Here is a 20,395-nt window from a genome sequence, read left to right as displayed (position 1 = left end):
CTGCTGGGGCAAGTGGGGATTGTGACAGTGATGGGGAAGGAGGGAATCCCTTTGATCCTTTGGGTGTCACAGAGGCTGAAATGACACATTTTTCCTACCCCTGCTCTTTGTTCTATTTCAATCTATTTTAATTGAGGAAAATGGTAGAAAAAATATTTTTGTCCAGCACAACCCTGAGCAAGGTGAGAACAACTGGGATTGAGACAATCTGTCCCCAAGGGGCTAGGAATCACTTTGTAATGGGGGAATGGTATCGACGTTATGCTTGGGGTTTGTCTAGACTAGGAAAAATGAGGCGGGTGAGCTCAGGTCAAGGGGAAAGCTAACCCCAGCCACTGTACCCGGATTATGTCTGCACTGCAAATGTAGTCGTGTTGTTACAAGATCGCTAAGCTGAGCGGCTACCTCCATGTAGAATCCCAGTGGAGACAAGGCACAGGTAGTTTTTACTTCAGTGTAGCTAGTCAAGGTCAAACCCATCTCCCCCACCTGGCGCTGATGGATATTTCTGGCAGGAGGGGGGCACAGTTCCAGGTGATAGCAGACAAAGGAGTTGATAAAGGATGATGGGATTCACCCCGAAAGAGAAGAGGCAAAAGACAGAGGCAGGCAACTGACGTGGAGCTGAGAGACCACACTGAACAAAATGGTGCAAATTACTTGGGAATTATTTTACAAAAAATCTTTGGCCAGCTCTAGTCAAGAGGTTTATGGCATTACTTGCCTGTGTGGATTCTCTTATGTCTGATAAAAGCTGACCTCTGTCTAAAACTTTTGCTGCACTCAGAGCATGTGAAGGGTGTCTTTACTGTGTGGATTCTCTGATGTGTGATGAGGGTTTTCCTCTCACTAAATCTTTTCCCACATTCAGAGCACGAGTAGGGTCGTTCTCCTGTGTGGATTCTCTGATGTGATATAAGGTGTGAGCTCTGACTAAAACTTTTATGGCATTCAAAGCATGTGTAGGGTCTCTCTCCAGTGTGGACTCTCCGATGTGCTGTCAGGTTTGATCTGTGTTTGAAGCTTTTCCCGCACTCAGAGCATGTGAAGGATCTCTCTCCTGTATGGACTCTCTGATGTGTGATGAGGGTTGAGCTCACATTGAAGCTTTTCCCACACTCAGAACACGTGTAGGGTCGCTCTCCTGTGTGTATTCTCTGGTGTGTAATGAGCTGTAATCTTCCATTGAGGCTTTTCCCACAATCAGAGCATGTGTAGGGTCGCTCTCCTGTGTGGATTCTCTTATGTATGATGAAGGCTGAGCTCCAACGAAAGCTTTTCCCACACTCAAAGCATGTGTAGGGTCTCTCTCCAGTGTGGACTCGCCCATGTCTGATAAGGTGTGAGCTCACATTGAAGCTTTTCCCACACTCAGAGCATGAGTAGGGTCGCTCTCCTGTATGGATTCTCTGATGTATGATAAGGCTTGAGCGTTGATTGAAGCTTTTCCCGCACTCAGAGCATGTACAGGGTCTCTCTCCCGTGTTGATTTTTTCATGGCTAATAAGGTTTGAGCAGCTACTGAAGCTTTTATCGGGCCTACGCTGACTCTCACAGGTTTGTGCCTCTGCACGACTCAAAGAAACTTTCCCTTTGGATCTTTCTGCTAACATCCCATGTGGCTCTACTTCCTCCGTATTTTCCTTCTTGGGAGTCTTCTTCTTGTTCTCACTCACCATCCCATCACCTGGAAGGACAGAGAGAGAATCGAGACATAGGTCACTCCCTGTGCTGGGGAGAAAGGAAACCTCAGAGAGTGGAATGGAAAAAAGTGAGAACAAACCAAAATGAGTGCGAGAAAGATCAAACAAAATAGGATTTGATTTCCACCCTTTATCCCTGCCCTCCCAAATCCCTTCCCCAAAGGACAGAGAGGTGGGCAGTAAATTTTCCCACAGTGCACCACAATCCTAGAGCCAGAGCAGCTATATTTGCAGGGGGCGGGGGGCACTAGAAATTCTGTGTGTGGTTATTTTGACTTGGGTCTCGGCACTGCTGTGTGGACACCAGAGTCCTAAGTTCCAGCACAGGTTAGAAAAGTCTTAACACAGGCTTAAAATACAATACAGACACTCAAGACCAGGGTTTTTTCACATGTGTCATCTGACTCAATTCCCACTAAGCCTGAGCCCTGGTCTACACTAGGGGTGGGGTCAACCTAAGATACGCAACTTCAGCTATGTGAATAGCGTAGCTGAAGTCGACGTATCTTAGGTCGACTTACCTGGCCGTGAGGATGGCAGCGAGTCGACCGCTGCCGCTTCCCCGTCGACTCCGCTTCCGCCTCTCACGAGCTGGAGTTCCAGAGTCAACGGGACTAGACGAGACGCGATAAATCGATCCCCGATAGATTGATCTCTACCCGCTGATCTGGCGGGTAGTGAAGACCTGCCCTGAGATTATATTGCAGTGTAGATATACCTAATGTCTTTTGCTGTAAGCATTGGAGGAAGGGGTCTCGCACTTTGTTGGAAGATTTGCATCATGAGAAAACCACCTGTATTCTATTTTCTCATTTTCTAATCTGTCAGAGTAGCAGGAGGTGGAGAAGTGATGCAAATGCATAAAACACAAGAGCAAAGCTAAGAGATAAAAGCATAGAATCAGGACTCAACATTCCTGTATCCTGCAGTTTGAACTTGGAGTATGACACATTCATTCCTTCACTGACCATCATCACTTGCACAGCATGGAAGTGCTCCTTGTCCAAAAAGGCCGTCAGATGGGGATCCAGGGAGAAGGAATGTCCTCTGAAGGCACCAACTGTTTCTCTCTTTGCCCCATAAACTTTGGACCCAAATGGCAAATGACAATTGCTCCCAATTTAATCATGGCATTCTTTGGCACCAGAATGAATTCCCCTGAACTAAGGAGCAGTGTTCTAACAATAAATAGTTTAGCTGAGCCATAGGTCATCATAGTTTCCATCTCTGTGGTGAAAATCAACCACTGGATACCTGCTATTTCTACCTGATCTAATCCTTGGCCTTGCTCGGGACAACTTGACACTTCTCTGTGGTAGAATCCTTACCAAACCACACCAAATGTCAGTAGTGATAGTGAGGAATAGCTTCCCCAAACATGCCCCGTTTGTTTATTAGATATGGTGGCACAGATCTAAGATAGGGACTAGATCCAGGCTTGGACCAGAATCCCTGTAACCCACCAAAGGTGGGGTGTTTATTAAAAACTGGTATAATTCTGAAGCTGTCTCACATTCAACAATGACTTCATTGTATACATATTTGCAGCATCTACAAGAGGTAAGCTCCTCAAAAATGCCACTTCCATGTTCTCCATCTCTACAGAGATAGGAATTGTGTTTCCCAAATAACAGGCAGCGTGCACCTGATTTGGAAGGAAATGTCTTCAATAGTAACCTCCTGTAGGACCTGGACAACAATTGCTTTGTCACTAACTGGGGAATACACCTCCCAGATATCTGAAACTATATTGCCATATTGCCAAGTGAACAACAGTGTGTTGACCAAACTAAGTTAAAACCCACAGTGCTTCATAACACTAGCTGACAGAACTGGACCAGAGGGATTTGCGATCCAACTATTGAGCAAATTGAGTCAGTATACTCTTCAGCTAACTAAAGACAAGTGGAAAAATACCGGTTGTGAAATCACGGCAGTGCTGTTGCAATGACAGCTACCATGTAAGAATGGAATTTTACTGAACCCTAAGATGTACCATGGAACTATTATTTTGGAATGTAGTTTGCTTATCTAAGTTCTCACAATCAGAATTATTATTCAGGGATGTAAATTGTTTTACTACAAACTACCAGTTTGTCTGGATAAGATATCCTGGGATATCAGTTCTTATAAGTAAAAGTGTGATAACTAATAAAAATATAAATGTATTATTGTAGCAAGTGTAAGTGAAATAGTGGTATTTATAATCAAAATAAGAAAATAGTCAATAGTGCATACGTAAAGTATAGTATATTTGAAGTCCTTTGTATTCATGTTAACTTCTAACAAACTGTACGGCAGGTAGATGCTGCAGCCTTTGTAAGAACATCTGCTTTGTATCTGTGCTGCAGAATGAAAGCTTAGCAAAAATTAAGATACAAGAAGCTTGTAAAATACACTTAAATACAACAACTTCTAGGTGTTGTGCTATATTTGGCTATGACAATATATATGAAATTAGGTGAGAGAAAGTCTGTAAATTCTATAATTAGCCTATATTAATAGTATACACAGTACGAAAATTATATATAATATCACATATGTTTCCTGAACTGTCCTCATGTTAATATCTTCCAAATTGCTTTTTCACTTACATTAAACAAAGAATTGAAATATTGTAATGAAGGGCTAGGCACAAACATAGCATAGATCAGTGCTTCTCAAAGTCGGGCCGCCTCTTGTTCAGGGAAAGCCCCTGGCGGGCCGGGCCGGTTTGTTTACCTGCCGCGTCCGCAGGTTCGGCCGATCGCGGCTCCCACTGGCGCGGCTCCCACTGGCGCTCCCAATGGAGGCTGCGGGAAGCGGCGCGGGCCGAGGGATGTGCTGGCCGCCCTTCCCGCAGCCCCCATTGGCCTGGAGCGGCAAACCGCGGCCAGTGGGAGCCGCAATCGGCCGAACCTGCGGACGCGGCAGGTAAACAAACCGGCCCGGACAGCCAGGGGCTTTCCCTGAACAAGCAGCGGCCCGACTTTGAGAAGCACTGGCATAGATAACCTAGGCCTGGAATGTTCAAAACAAAATTCTAGTCTTGTGTATATGCCTCACTGTTTTTCTTCAATGAGTGGGGTCTGCATAACTGTCAAAATGTGAAGTATACGCCATGCTGAAACCTACAACATATCCACCACATAGAAGGCGTAGCAATTACTGTCTATGAAAAACATATCACAGAAAATAAAGAGGAAAGATACATTAGATAAAGTGATATGGGGAAAATTGCAAACTCCCCCTCCCTGTTAGGTATAAATATAGGAGGGATAAGCACAGAATCTTTGAGGAAGTGGACTGCTGCAACTCCTGTCTTCCGCATGGATTTGTAACATATTTACTCTTCCTTTCTCTATTATGCTGTATTAATCTTTGTAATAATAATTTACTTATCACTTGATTAAACCTAGTTATGGGACATCTCCTGCTTTTAATTTATATTGCATGCAGAACAAGTGTGATCATGTCCAATTACTTCAGTTAGTTCTAGAATTTGTGGTATGCCATTGTTCACTGTTACAGAGTAGATTTTTTTAAATGGTTCTGTTTCCTTGGGAGCATGCCCAATAGCTCGGAGTATTCTTTCATGATGGCGGAACTGCACTTGAACTTCCTCCATATCATGATGGAGGAGTGGGGAAAAGACCCATAGAAAATAAGATATTATCGCATTAGCAAACGGTCATTTGTCTCAAAGTCCCCAATAAATCTGAGGTACATTCTCTCAAACAAAAGTAATATCCAATTATGAGACCAAACCGACTTCAGGACAGAGAGAAAAACCCACAACACAGAGGGGCAGAAGACACTTTCAGTTTCATATAAAATGAAATTCCAGAGCAGGTTATGTCTGATAACTCAAAATCAAACACATTGAGAGGTGCAGGGGTAGAACGTGGGGAGGATAAACGCTTTTGTGGCTTACACACAAGCTAATGCTGCTGGGGCGAGGGGGGATTGTGACAGTGATGGGGAAGGAGGGAATCCCTTTGACTCACCCCATCTCCTTCAGGTGTCACAGAGGCTGAAATGACACATTTTCCCTATCCCGCTCCTGCTCTTTGTTCTATTTCAATCTATTTTAATTGAGGAAAATGGTAGAAAAAAAAATTATTCTGTTCAGCACAACCCTGAGCAAGGTGAGAACAAGTGGGATTGAGACAATCTGTCCCCAAGGGGGAACACGGTGACTAACCATCACTTTGTAATGGGGGAATGGTATCAATGTGATGCACGGGGTTTATCTACACTAGGAAAAATGATGGAGGTAAGTTCAGGTCAAGGGGAAAGCTAACCCCAGCCACTGTACCCGGATTATGTCTGCACTGCAAATGTAGTTGTGTTGTTACAACAAGATCACTAAGATGAGCAGCTACCTCCATGTAGAATCCCAGTGGAGACAAGGAATGGGTAGTTTTTACCTCAGAGTAGCTAGTCAAGGTCAACCCATCTCCCCCACCTGGTGCTGATGGATATTTCTGGCAGGAGGATATAAGAGAAAGAAGTTGATAAAGGATGATGGGAATCACCTCAAAGAAGGGGAAGGGGCAAAAGACAGAGGCAGGCAACTCACGTGGAGCTGAGAGACCACACTGAAGAAAATGGTACAAACTATGTGGGAATTCGCCAATGTATTTTACAAAAAATCTTTGGCCAGCCCTAGTCAAGACATTTATGGCATTACTTGCCTGTGTGGATTCTCTTATGTCGGATAAAACTTGAGCTCCAACGAAAGCTTTTCCCACACTCAAGGCATCTGTAGGGTCTCTCTCCAGTATGGACTCTCCGATGTCTGATGAGGTATGCACTGACTTTGAAGCTTTTCCCGCACTCAGGGCATGTGAAGGAGCCCTCTCCTGTGTGGATTCTCTGATGTGCAATAAGGTGTGAGCGCTTGATGAAGCTTTTCCCGCACTCAGCGCACTTGTAGGATGTCTCTCCCGTGTGGACTCTCCGGTGTCTGATGAAGTATGAGCTGTCTTTGTAACTTTTCCCGCAGTCAGAGCATGTCAAGGATCCCCCTCCTGTGTGGATTCGCTGATGTCTAATGAGGTGTGAAGTCACACTGAAGCTTTTCCCGCACTCAGAACACTTGTAGGGTCGCTCTCCTGTGTGAATTCTCTGATGTCTGATAAGGTGTGAGCTCTCACTGAAGCTTTTCCCACACTCAAAACACTTGTAGGGTCGCTCTCCAGTGTGGATTCTCTCATGTATGATAAGGTTTGAGCTTCGATTGAAGCTTTTCCCACAATCAGAGCATGTGTAAGGTCGCTCTCCTGTGTGGATTCTTTGATGTGTGATAAGGTCTGAGCGCCGAGTGAAGTGTTTCCCGCACTCAGAGCATATGTAGGGTCTCTCTCCCGTGTTGATTCTATCATGTCTAATAAGGTCTGAGCCACTACTGAAGGTTTTCTCTGGCCTATGCTGACTCTCACAGGCTTTAGCCTCTGCATAACTCCAAGAAATTTTCCCTTTGGATCTTCCTGCTAATGTCCCATGTGGTTCTACTTGCTCAGCATCTTCCTGGCAGGAGGTCTTCTTCTTGTTTTCACTCACCATCCCATTGCCTGGAAGGAGAGAGAATGCAGACATAGGTCACGCCCTGTGTTGGGGATAAAGGAAACCTCAGGGAAAGGAATGGAAAAAGGTGGGAACAAACCAAAATAAATGCTTGAGAGATAAAAGAAATCAGGATTTGATTTCCACCTTTACTGCCCATCCTCAAATCTCTTCCCCAGAAGCTAGAGAGGTGAGCAGTAAATTTTCCCACAGTGCACCACAGTCTTAGAGCTAGAGAGGGCACATTTTGGGAGGGGAAACTAGGGACTCTGGAACGTGGTTACTTTGACTCAGGTCTGGGCATTGCTGTGTGGACACCAGAGTCCTAGGTTCCAGCACAGGTTAAAAAAGTCTTAACATAGGGTTAAAATACAATGTAGACACTCAAGCCCATGGTTTCTTCAAGATCGTTAAGCTGAGTAGCTAACTCCATGTACAATCCCAGTGAAGACAAGGCACAGGTACTTTTTACCTCACTGTAGGGTCAACCCCATCTCCCCAATCGGGCACTGATGGTATTCCGGGCAGGAGGACAACACAATCCCAGGACATATCAGACAAAGAGTTGTGAAATAAGGGTGAGGTGCAAAAGACAGAAACAGGCAACTCACGTGGAGCTGAGAGACCACACTGAAGAAAATGGTGCAAACTACTTGGGAATTAGCTAATGTATTTCTTTAAAAATCTTTGGCCAGCCCTAGTCAAGACATTTATGGCATTACTCGCCTGTGTGGGTTCGCTTATGTCTCATAAAAGCTGAGTCCTGTCTAAAACTTTTCCCGCACTCAGGGCATGTGAAGGATCGCTCTCCTGTGTGGATTCGCTGATGTGTGATAAGGTGTGAGCGCCGATTGAAGCTTTTCTCACACTCAGAGCATGTGTACGGTCGCTCTCCTGTGTGGACTCTCCGATGTCTGCTGAGGTTTGAGCTGTGGTTGAAGCTTTTCTCACAATAATAGCATGTGTAGGGTCTCTCTTCCATGTTGATTCTTTCATGTCTAATAACGTCTGAGCAGCTACTGAAGGTTTTCTCTGGCCTATGCTGACTCTCACAGGCTTTAGCCTCTCCACAGCTCCCAGAAACTTTCTCTTTGCATCTTCCTGCTAATGTCCCATGTGGTTCCAGTTGCTCAGCATCAACCTGCTGTGGATTCTGCTCCTCGTTCTCACTCACCATCCAATTACCTGGAAGGAGAGAGAGAGAATCCAGGCATCGGTCACTCCCTGTGCTGGGGAGAAAGGAAACCCCAGAGAGGAATGGGAAAAGGTGGGACCAAACCAAAATAAGTGCTGGAGACATCAAACAAAACAGGATTTGATTTGCACCCCTGCCCCAACCTGCCCTACCAAAAGCCCTTCCCCTGCGGACAGAGAGACAGGGTCATTTCTGGGTCCACATCCCATTCAGGGGGAAGGAAGATTGGGGAGGGAGCTACAGCCAGATGTCAATCAGGAGAGGTGGGAAGCCAGGAGTGACATCTGCCATGAGGATGCCAAACCTGCTGGGAACAATTTTGAATTCGAAGAAGTCACAAGATCTTTGTAGGAAACCCCAAATGTTTCCTTCATTCATGGACAGTTTCTGAGTTGGTTCAACAGATCCCTCACCTGTCTGGGCACCTTTCTGGAGCTCTATTTCTTCAGAGCCCTGGAGATCTGGGACCCACAGCTCTTCCCCTCGTTCCAGCCGGGAGATCACATCAGGTTTGGAAACTGGAAACCCTGCGTAAGAGAACAAAAACAAGAGAGATCAGTGGAATTTGTGGGATACTTGTCACAAAGAACATTCCATGATTTTACCCTCAGATCACTTTTAAGCATTCCTGGGCTCCAATCAGTAGAACAGTTATTATTATTAATCATGTTCATTACAGTAGTGCCTAAGGGCCAATAAAAAATGGGGCCCCATTGTTCTCGGCATTGTATAAACACAGAGTAGTAGAATGTCCATGCCCTGAGGTGGGGGAAGAATTAGAATACAGGAGCAGAGTGAACAATGTAATGGCACACAGATATGACAAACACAGGCATAACCTGATACTATTGTATTTAACTGTGATGGGGTACACAGTCCCCACATTGGGCCTGATAGGGTTAAAGGACTATCGGGTACAGGCAGCCACGCCCCGAGGCCTGTGGAACGTGCTTCAGCTGGAGGAACAGGTTAAAAGATGCTTAGAAGCCCAGGGAAATGGGGGAGAGGGAACAGGCTAAGGGAAAACAGGTCCTTCTCCTGAAAAGCCACTTGGAAGGTTGGACCTGGGATAGAACGACAGTGGTGAGACCCCCCAGGCCATGCCTTCTCCAAACCCCACTCCTCCTTTTCTCACAACCAACAGACCCCACATGGCTCTGCTCTTTTGAACTCAGGGGGAGCTTGAATGGGAGATGAGACACTAACCAGGGCCCTCAGCAGAGGCCATTGCCATGGTGGAGAACTACCTGATGTCCCTTGGGTCCAAAGCTGAAACACCAAAAGCCAGTCTGGTGCACCTCCGGAGCCCCAAGTCCCACTGAGCCCAAATCTCACTGAGGCTATCCGGCTGGTCTTGGACACTGAATCCTAGCAGACAGGAATACAAAGACCAATAGAGGAGCCTGGAAGCCCACCTTCAGCTAGTGAAGAGACATTTTTGGGTCAAGCCGAGCAGCCTTATTTGAAGGGGACATCCCATTCAGGAGAATTAACGGCAAAACCTGGGGGCTGCTTGCATGTGAGCAGCCAGGCCATTTCAGATGGGACTGCCCAGTCATGGACTATAATTATGGGCAGGCCTGGAGAGCGGATAACTGGGCTCAAAAATGGGCCCAGGGAAAATGTTAGTCTCCTTGCTAGTGAATGGAGTAAAAGTACAAAATAGACTCTGGCTGCAGTCAGACTTTAGTCAGGGAGCGATTGGTGGAGTCAGAAGGAGCATCTAGAGGCATGATCTACTGCCAATGTATCCATGGGACATACAACCCTGTTCGATGAGACCAACTCACTGTGCAAGACCACACCGAGACAGTGCAGGCCAGAGTGGCCAAAGACCTGGCCTATCTGGTCATACTTCGGCATGACTGGAAGTTTTTCAGGGAGGATGTCCAGGGATGGCATGGAGCATCTGCAGAGGGGCTAGAGCCTGGACTGGAAGAACCAGGAGGAAAGCAGATGGCCATGGTGGCCAAGAGGAGGTACCAAGAGGAGATGACTCTATTGGAAGCCAAAGATCCAGGAGAGAGAAAGTATGCTGATGGATAAATGACTTTTCACCTGAACTTAAATGGAGCAGTAGGGGCCTGCTACCACCTCTCAACCTGGACCTGCTGTCTAATAAATAAACATTGTGGGAGAGCAAAGGAGGGTCCCAACCCTGAGTCAGGTTTACTAACATCTCACCAATGTAGATGACAAAGTGCTAGATGCTCAGCAGCTGAAACAGTGGCCCTATTTCTGATAGGGGAGGTCAGAATGCAGCTTCTGGTACCCGGGAATTTCCAAAGGGGAGGTGCTTCAATTGGCACATGCAGTGCTGTGCCGGGGCACTTGGGGACAGAGAAGACACTCAACAGAGTGACCATGAAGTTCTACTGGCCGGGCATCCACCCCAGAGGCACAGGACTATTGTGCCTCCTGCCCCAAATGCCAGTGGGTGAGCCAGAAAAAGATCTTAAAGGCCCCCCTGGTACTACTCCCCTCTGCAGAGGTCCCTCTGATGGGCAGGTGCTGGGATTGGGGGACAGGGGAAGGATCACTGGATGATTGCCCTGTTGTGTCCATTTCCTTGGAAGCATCTGAAATTGGGCCCTGTCAGAAGACAGGATACTGGGCTAGATGGACCATTGCTCTCACCCAGTATGGCCATTCTTATGAATAGGCATAGAGCTGGTGGGCCCACTGAAAACGTCTGCAGCCAGGTACTAATGTATATTGGTGACCTTGGACTGTGCGACCACATAACCTGGGGCTATTCCCCTCTGGTCAGAAATGGCAGCTGTCATCGCCAGTAAGCTCATGAAAGTATTTGCCTGAATAGAGATCCCAAAAGAATTATTGACAGAGCAAGGGACAAACGTCACCTCACAGTTAATGAAGGAGGTGTGCGACCTGCTGCAGTTCAAGTCCTTGAAGACATCGGAATACAACCACCAAACCGACAGCCTGGTGGAACATTTTAACAAAACATTAAAAAATTAAGGAAGGTCATGACCACTGACTCTTAACACTGGGACCATTCTACCTGTTCTGCTCACCACCCATGAGGTGCCCCAGGCATCCACAGGTTTCTCCCCATTTGAATTACTTAATGGGAGGTAATCAAGGGGAATCCTGGACCTCCTCCATGAGACATGGGAAGGGCAGAACTCCAGAACAACCAATGTAGTGCAGTATGTTATACAGTCAAGAAAGAAACTGAAGACCCTGGGGGCACTTGTGAGGGAAAAGCTGCAAATGGCACAACACAACCAGGAGCAGGTCACCAGCAAGGCCCATCTCTGAGGGCTCCAACCTGGAGACTGAGCGATACTTCTGTTGCTGACTTTGAAATCCAAACTACTGACCTGATGGCAAGGCTCTTTCAAGGTGATAAGACAGGTGGGGGAGATTGTTTATGAGGTCCGATAACCCAGAAGGAAGATATCAACCCAGGTATATTATGTCAACCTGCCCAAGTCTTGGAAGGGACAGGAAGGCCTCCTCGTCATCCCATTCCCTCCCTACCCCAAACTCGGCCCTCAGGCCCCCACACCCAAGATAACATCACAGTACTGGTAGGGAAGAACCTGCGGCCCAGCCAAGAGCAGCGAGGAAATGGGGTAGAATGAACAGGCTGGAGGGAAGCCAGGTCCTTTTCCTGAAATGCCACATGGAAAATTGAACCTGGAAGGGAACCACGATGCTGGTAAGTCCCAATTGCAGTGCCTTCACCAAACCCTGCCCTTTCCTGAGAACTGGCAGGCCCTGCGAGGCTCTGCTCATCTGAACTCTGTTCAGTTCCAGATTGTTTGGACTCTAGAGGACCATGATCCAGCTCAAAGAGAGGAGAGGTAGGAAGTGGCCCAGGGTGGCAGGTTTACATCCTCTGCATGGAGGAGTTGGTTGGTGTTGCTTCCCACGGGTCCTCGGCTGGGACCCAGTGGAGAGAAAGGCCCGGGTCCCCCTACCATGCCCCGCTCTTGAGCTAGACCAGAGACGAACCAAAATTGTGATGCCTCTGGCCTAGAAGCAGGTGTAGGCATCTCTACACACCCCCTCTTTGAGTTAAGAGACGGAAAACCGGGTATGCTAACCACTAGGTCACCTGGCCCCCCGAACAAACTATTACGTTAACATCATGAATTTTACCTGTACATTTGAACAAGCTCTTGAAAGCATGAAAACATCACTGAGTATTATACTGAGATAGGCCAGACTATATTGGACCACAGAATATTTACATACCTTTGTATCAATGTGTCATGTATTTGTGTGTTCCTGGCTTGCTGGGGGTTGGGGTGGGGGATGGGTTTCCTGTGGAATCTGCTATCAGCACGGGGTGATTATTGTCAAATTCCAAGGCTGATTATGCAGATATCCAGCGTTTGAGGCTTTGTCCCACTTCGGTAAGAGCAGTGACTGGTGTTACCTGTTTCAGGAGACTGGGGAACAAAGAAAGATTTGGGGGCACAGAAGGCTGTTTGAGATGACTGAGGGGGCTATCCTTGGGTACGTACACTGCAAAAAAACACCTCACAGGGACCCTCTGAGCCTGGGTCTGCAGACTTGGGCTCACACTACAGCAATAAAAAAAGCAGTGTACATCCTGCTCAGGCTGGAGCTTGGGATCTGAAGCCTGGGGTGGTGTGTAGGTCTCAGAGCCTGAGCTTCACCTCAACCTGGAACATCCATATGGCTATTTGTGCTGTAGTGCTGTCACCATGCCTCAGTGAGTCACAACTGAGAACACCAAATTCAGAACAAACTTCTGAGAAATAGGGCAGACTCACCCCAAAGCTGGTGGTTATTCTCCCATAAGATATATCAATCCAGCAACAAAAGTAAACTTCTATCTCACCACACTGGCTAACAAGAAGTCAGAAATACAGCCTCCTTAGGTATTCCAGTCCTTGTATCACCACCAAAACACTAGACTTAATGATGAGTGGTTATTTACAACCAATTTCATTAACCAGAGGGTTCTTCTGATCCCAAAGGACCAGCCACATACCCAGGTCAATATATAACTCAGATATTACCCAACAGTCACACTTTTGCCAATCCTTTAGTATCTAATATCTGAAGGTTTATTTATAAAAAGAAAGAGATGAGAGTTAAAATTGGTTAAAGGAATCAAATACATACAATAATTGCAAAGTTCTTGGATCAGGCTTGTAGCAGTGATGGAATAAACTGCTGGCTTGTTAAGTCTCTGGTTGCTTCCAAATCATTGGAAGGTTCTCAGTCCCTTGGTTAGAATGCTCCCATTAGTATAAGTTCATAGTCCAGAGGTTTGAGCAGGAAAGAGGCAAAATAGAAATGCTTCCAGGGCCTTGTGGAGGGAAACTCATTGTTTCAAACAAAGCCCTCCACACAACTTGTGGAAAATCACAGGTAACAAGATGGAGTTTGGAATCACATGAGCAAGTCACATGCCCATGCATGCTTTGCTTAGTCATATCAGAGGCCATTACCCATACCCATACCCATTACCCACAGCAGAGGCCATTACCCACACAGGACTTTCCTGTGAACACTCTGGTTAGAATGCTGACAGGAAAGTCCATTAAATGTAGATGGGCGACTTCCATGGTCCACTGTGAGTTAAATGTACCTTGATGGGCCATTCAGCTTGAACAGTCCCTTCACCATATGCAAGCTAAATAACTTGTGGGTGTTACCACATGAGCAAACACATTTGAAATATAGGTACATAGTTAATATTCGTAACTTCAGATACAAAAACGATACATGCATACAAATAGGATAATCATATTCAGCAAAACCCACAACGTTTCTATTGACACTGTACTTGTCACACTTTGTACAAGATTTGTTACAATTATCTAACAGTAGTAGCAACAATGAACTACCTGGTCTGTAGACCCAAGCTCAGAGGCTTCCTGCCACGTGTATTTTTTTGCAGCCTAGACATACCCATTGTCTTTATCGATCCTCCACTGATGTGAGCTGGTTTCATCTAGTACTTTAATGACCCATTCATACCATCCCAGACACCTCCTGTCTCCCGCTCGGCAGCATGAGCAGTTTTTTAACCCTTTTGCACCCCCTGGCTAGCAATCCCTAGGCAAGTAGGTCACTACCGTGTATATCATTCATGAAAATTCTCACTTCATCACATCTCTTCCCCCTTTCAGACAGAACTGAGCAGGTCACTTTAACCGGTGACCTTGGGAAGTTTAATCCCAGAATTGTTATCCATGGATGCCAAAACCAATTTCCCATGCCTTGGTAGCTGTCCTACCAGAATGTCATAGAATTATACAACCAGAGAAACACAAGGTTAGAAGGGACCACAAGGGTCCACGATTCTTACAACACAGTTTTCATAAAAACATAAGAACAGACATACTGAGTCAGACCAATGGCCCATGTAGCCCCGTATCCTGTTTTTCCACAGTGGTCGGTGCCTGACGATTCACAGGGAGTGAACAGAACAGGGCAATTTATCAAGTGATCTATCCCCTGTTGTCCCATCCCAGCTTCTGGCAGTCAAAAGTTTAGGGACACTCAAAGGTGATGAGGTTGCATACCTGACCATCTTGGCTAATAGCCATTGATGGACCTATCCTCCATCAATTTATCTAATTCTTTTCTGAACCCGTTATAATTTTGGCGTTCACAAGATCCTCCTGGAAATCAATTCCACAGGTTGTATGTGTGTTATGTGAAGAAGTATTTCCTTATGCTTTTTAAACCTGCTGCCTATTAATTTCAGTGTGTGACATCTGGTTCGTGACGTGAAGGGGTAAATACCATTTCCTTATTCACTTTCTCCATGCCATTCATGATTTTATAGACCTCTATCATACCCCTCCTTAGTTGTCTCTTGTCTAAACTGAACACTCCCAGTCTTTTTAATCTCTCCTCATATGGAAGCTGTTCCATACCCCTAACCATTACAGCGGTGGCTGGGGCAGGTGGTGGGAATCCCATATCTTTTTTGAGAAGGGGCGACCACAACTGCATTCAGGATTCAAGGTGTGGGTGTACCATGGATTTACATAGTGGCATTATGTTATTTTTTGTCTTATCTATACTTTTCCTAATGATTCCTAAAATTCTGTTAGCCTTTTTGACTGCCGCTGCATATTAAGAGGATGATTTCAGAGAACTATCCATGATTCCAAAATCTCTTTTGAGTGGTAACAACCAGTCATTTTATATGCATAGTTGCGATTATGTTTTCCAATGTGCACTACACTTTGCATTTATCAACAATGAATTTTATCTGCCATTCTGTTATCCAGTCATCCAGTTTTGTGATATCCCTTTGTAACTCTTTACAGTCTGCTTTGGACTTAACTATCTTGAGTAATTTTGTATTATGTGCCAAGTTTGCCACCTCACTGTTTACCCCTTTTTCCAGATCATTTATAAATATGTTGAACAGCACTCGTCCCAGTACAGATTCCTGCAGGACCCCACTATTTACCTCTCTCCACTATGAAAACTGACCATTTATTCCTACCCTTTGTTTCCTATCTTTTAACCAGTTACTAAACCATGAGAGGATCTTCCCTCTTATCTCATGACTGCTTAGTTTGACTAAGCGCCTTTGGTGAGGAATCTTGTCAAAGCCTTTCTGAAAGTCCAAGTACACTATATCCACTGGATCACCTTTGTCAACATTTGTTGCCTCCTCAAATAATTCTAATGGATTGGTAAGGTACGACTTCCCTTTACAAAAGTCATTTTGACTCTTCCCCAACAATTAATCACAGTTAACTCATCCGATTAACTCAAAAAAATTATCGTGATTAAAAAAATTGATCGTGATTAATTGCAGTTTTAATCACACTGTTAAACAATAGAATACCAATTTAAATTTATTAAATATTTTTGGATGTTTTTCTACATTTTCAAATATATTGATTTCAGTTACAACACAAAATACAAAGTGTACAGTGCTCACTTTATATTATTATTTTTTTTTACAAAACGAGAGCCAACATAATCCAGAAACTAGCAGGTGCAACCTGGGTGCATCAGCATCAGTGTTGCGAACATCTGCAAAAGTACTTGTATATTCGGTAGCTGAATATGGAGCAGATGCAGCCACACACAACTTGTGGATACCCAGCTAAATACAGTGATGCGGTGCATCACAGGAACCCTTAAGTCGACTCCAACACCATGGCTACCTGTCATGTCTAACATCGCTCCCCTGCCAATACGCCAAACTGCTGCAACATTGTGTGAAGCTCAGTGAATCCAGGAAAACAGATGTCTTCCTATCACCAAGACCTTGACAACTCCCCCACGCAATGTCTTAAGTCCTGCAAGCCTTTTTGGGAACATTCGTTTAGCCTCATGCAATCAGACTATGATCAGAAGGAGGTTTGGAAAGCAACTGGGCTACACAAGACACAAAAAATAAGCATCTTGTACCAAATCCCATGCAGAAGGTTAGAGCCTACAAGTCCACTCAGTCCTACATCTTGTTCAGTCAATCACTAAGACAAACAAGTTTGTTTACATTTGTGGGAGATAATGCTGCCTGCTTCTTATTTACAATGTCACCTGAAAGTGAGAATAGGCTTTGCATGGCACTTTTGTAGCTGGCATTGCAAAGTATTTACGTGTCAGATATGCTAAACATTCCTATGCCCCTTCATGCTTTGGCCACCATTTCAGAGGACATGCTTCGATGCTGATCATGCTCGTTACAAAAATTATGAGCTAATTACATTTGTGACTGAACTCCTTGGGGGAGAATTGATGTCTCCTGCTCTGTTTTACCCACATTCTGCCATATATTTCATATTATAGCAACTGGTCTCGGATAATGACCAAGCACATGTTGTCGTTTTAAGAACACTTTCACTGTAGATTTGACAAAACGCAAAGAAGATACCAATGTGAGATTTCTAAAGATAGATATAGCACTTGACCCAAGGTTTAAGAATCTGAAGTGCCTTCCAAAATCTGAGAGAGACGAGGTGTGGAGCATGCTTTCAGAAGTCTTAAAACAGCAACTCTCTGATGTGGAAACTACAGAACCCGAACCACCGAAAAAGTAAAACAACCTTCTGCTGATGGCATCTTACTCAGATAATGAAAATGAACATCCATCAGTCCGCATTGCTTTGGATCATTATCAAGCAGCATGGATGTTTGTCAAAAGGAACGGGAGGGGCAAGGATAAAACATAACATAATAACATAAGAATGGCCCTACTGGGTCAGACCAAGGGTCCATCTAGCCCAGTATCCTGTCTTCCGACAGTGGCCAATGCCAGGTGCCCCAGAGGGAATAAACAGAACAGGTAATCAAGTGACATCAAAAGACTTGGTGGGATAACTCACATGACTGGAGTACTGTCATGGATGGATATAAACTGTTCAGGAAGGACAGGCAGGGCAGAAAAGGTGGGGGAGTTGCATTTTATGTAAGAGAGCAGTATGACTGCTCAGAGCTCCGGTATGAAACTGCAGAAAAACCTGAGAGTCTCTGGATTAAGTTTAGAAGTGTGAGCAACAAGGGTGATGTTGTGGTGGGAGTCTGCTATAGACCACCAAACCAGGGGGATGAGGTGGACGAGGCTTTCTTCCGGCAACTAACAGAAGTTACATGAGTCCCTGGTTCTCATGGGAGACTTCAATCACCCTGATATCTGCTGGGAGAGCAATACAGCGGTGCACAGACAATCCAGGAAGTTTTTGGAAAGTGTAGGGGACAATTTCCTGGTGCAAGTGCTGGAGGAACCAACTAGGGGCAGAGTTCTTCTTGACTTGCTGCTCACAAAAAGGGAAGAATTAGTAGGGGAAGCAAAAGTGGATGGGAACCTGGGAGGCAGTGACCATGAGATGGTCGAGTTCAGGATCCTGACACAAGGAGGAAAGGAGAGCAGCAGAATACGGACCCTGGACTTCAGAAAAGCAGACTTTGACTCCCTCAGGGAACTGATGGGCAGGATCCCTTGGGAGAATAACATGAGGGGGAAAGGAGTCCAGGAGAGCTGGCTGTATTTTAAAGAATCCTTATTGAGGTTGCAGGAACAAATCATCCCGACGTGTAGAAAGAATAGTAAATATGACAGGCGACCAGCTTGGCTTAACAGTGAAATCCTTGCTGATCTTAATTGCAAAAAAGAAGCTTACACAAAGTGGAAGATTGGACAAATGATCAGGGAGGAGTATAAAAGTATTGCTCAGGCATGCAGGAGTAAAATCAGGAAGGCCAAATCACACTTGGAGTTGCAGCTAGCAAGCTATGTTAAGAGTAACAAGAAGGGTTATTTCAGGTATGTTAGCAACAAGAAGAAGGTCAAGGAAAGTGTGGGCCCCTTACAGAATGACAGAGGCAATCTAGTGACAGAGGTTGTGGAAAAAGCTAATGTACTCAATGTTTTTTTTGCATCTGTCTTCACAAAGAAGGTCAGCTCCCAGACTACTGCACTGGGCAGCACAGCATGGGGAGGGGGTGACCAGCCCTTTGTGGAGAAAGAAGTGGTTCAGGACTATTTAGAAAAGCTGGACAAGCACAAGTCCATGGGGCCAGATGCACTGCATTCGAGGGTGCTAAAGGAGTTGGCGGATATGATTGCGGAGCCATTGGCCATTATCTTTGAAAACTCATGGTGATCGGGAGGTCCCAGATGACTGGAAAAAGGTTAATGTAGTGCCCATCTTTAAAAAAGGGAAGAAGGAGGATCTGGGAAACTACAGGCCAGTCAGCCCCACCTCAGTCCCTGGAAAAATCATGGAGCAGGTCCTCAAGGAATCAATTCTGATGCACTTAGAGGAGAGGAAAGTGATCAGGAACAGTCAGCATGGATTCACCAAGGGAAAGTCATGCCTGACTAAACTAATTTCCTTCTATGACAAGATAACTGTCTCTGTGGATGAGGGGAAAGCAGTGGACGTGTTACTCCTTGACTTTAGCAAAGCTTTTGATACGGTCTCCCACAGTATTCTTGCCAGCAAGTTAAAGAAGTATGGGCTGGACTATAAGGTGGATAGAAAGCTGGCTAGATCGTCGGGCTCAACGGGTAGTAATCAATGGCTCCATGTCTAGTTGGCAGCCAGTTTCAAGCGGAGTGCCCCAAGGGTCGGTCCTGGGGCCAGTTTTGTTCAATATCTTCATTAATGATCTGGAGGATGGCGTGGACTGCACCCTCAGCAAGTTTGCAGATGACACTAAACTGGGAGGAGTGGTAGATACGCTGGAGGGTAGGGATAGGATACAGAGGGACCTAGACAAATATTAGAGGATTGGGCCAAAAGAAATCTGATGAGGTTCAACAAGGACAAGTGCAGAGTCCTGCACTTAGGACAGAAGAATCCCATGCACTGCTACAGACTAGTGACTGAATGGCTAGTCAGCAATTCTGCAGAAAAGGACCTAGGGCTTACAGTGGACGAGAATCTGGATATGAGTCAACAATGACTCAAAAGGAGCTAATAGGGGAGGTATCTGAGCCTCTAGCTATTATCTTTGGAAAATCATGGGAGACGGGAGAGATTCCAGAAGACTGGAAAAGGGCAAATATAGTGCCCATCTATAAAAAGGGAAATAAAAACAACCCAGGAAACTACAGACCAGTTAGTTTAACTTCTGTGCCAGGGAAGATAATGGAGCAAGTAATTAAGGAAATCATCTGCAAACACTTGGAAGATGGTAAGGTGATAGGGAACAGCCAGCATGGATTTGTAAAGAACAAATCATGTCAAACCATTCTGATAGCTTTCTTCGATAGGATAACGAGTCTTGTGGATAAGGGAGAAGCTGTGGATGTGGTATACCTAGACTTTAGTAAGGCATTTGATACGGTCTCGCATGATATTCTTATCGACAAAGTAGGCAAATACAATTTAGATGGGGCTACTATAAGGTGGGTGCATAACTGGCTGGATAACCGTACTCAGAGAGTTGTTATTAATGGTTCCCAAGCCTGCTGGAAAGGCATAACGAGTGGGGTTCCGCAGGGGTCTGTTTTGGGACC

General features: G+C 45.4%; 1 protein-coding gene across 1 annotated transcript; it reads right to left on the bottom strand.

The window, feature by feature from the left end:
* Positions 1-469: 469 nt before the first annotated feature.
* Positions 470-9,026, bottom strand: LOC112108845 (zinc finger protein 883-like). Its single transcript, XM_029912932.1, has 4 exons — positions 8,859-9,026; positions 7,977-8,435; positions 6,448-7,258; positions 470-1,464 (listed from the first exon to the last, which is right to left on the bottom strand). The coding sequence occupies exons 2-4, from the start codon at positions 8,425-8,427 to the stop codon at positions 717-719; spliced, it is 2,010 nt and encodes a 669-aa protein (XP_029768792.1). The 5' UTR covers positions 8,428-8,435; positions 8,859-9,026; the 3' UTR covers positions 470-716.
* Positions 9,027-20,395: the final 11,369 nt, after the last annotated feature.

The sequence above is a fragment of the Terrapene carolina genome, unplaced genomic scaffold, assembly GCF_002925995.2.
Source record: "Terrapene carolina triunguis isolate 2854851 unplaced genomic scaffold, T_m_triunguis-2.0 Scaffold380, whole genome shotgun sequence".
Taxonomy (NCBI): domain Eukaryota; kingdom Metazoa; phylum Chordata; order Testudines; family Emydidae; genus Terrapene; species Terrapene triunguis.
The sequence above is the reverse complement of the archived record's forward strand: the minus strand, read 5'-3'. Positions and strand labels throughout refer to the sequence as shown.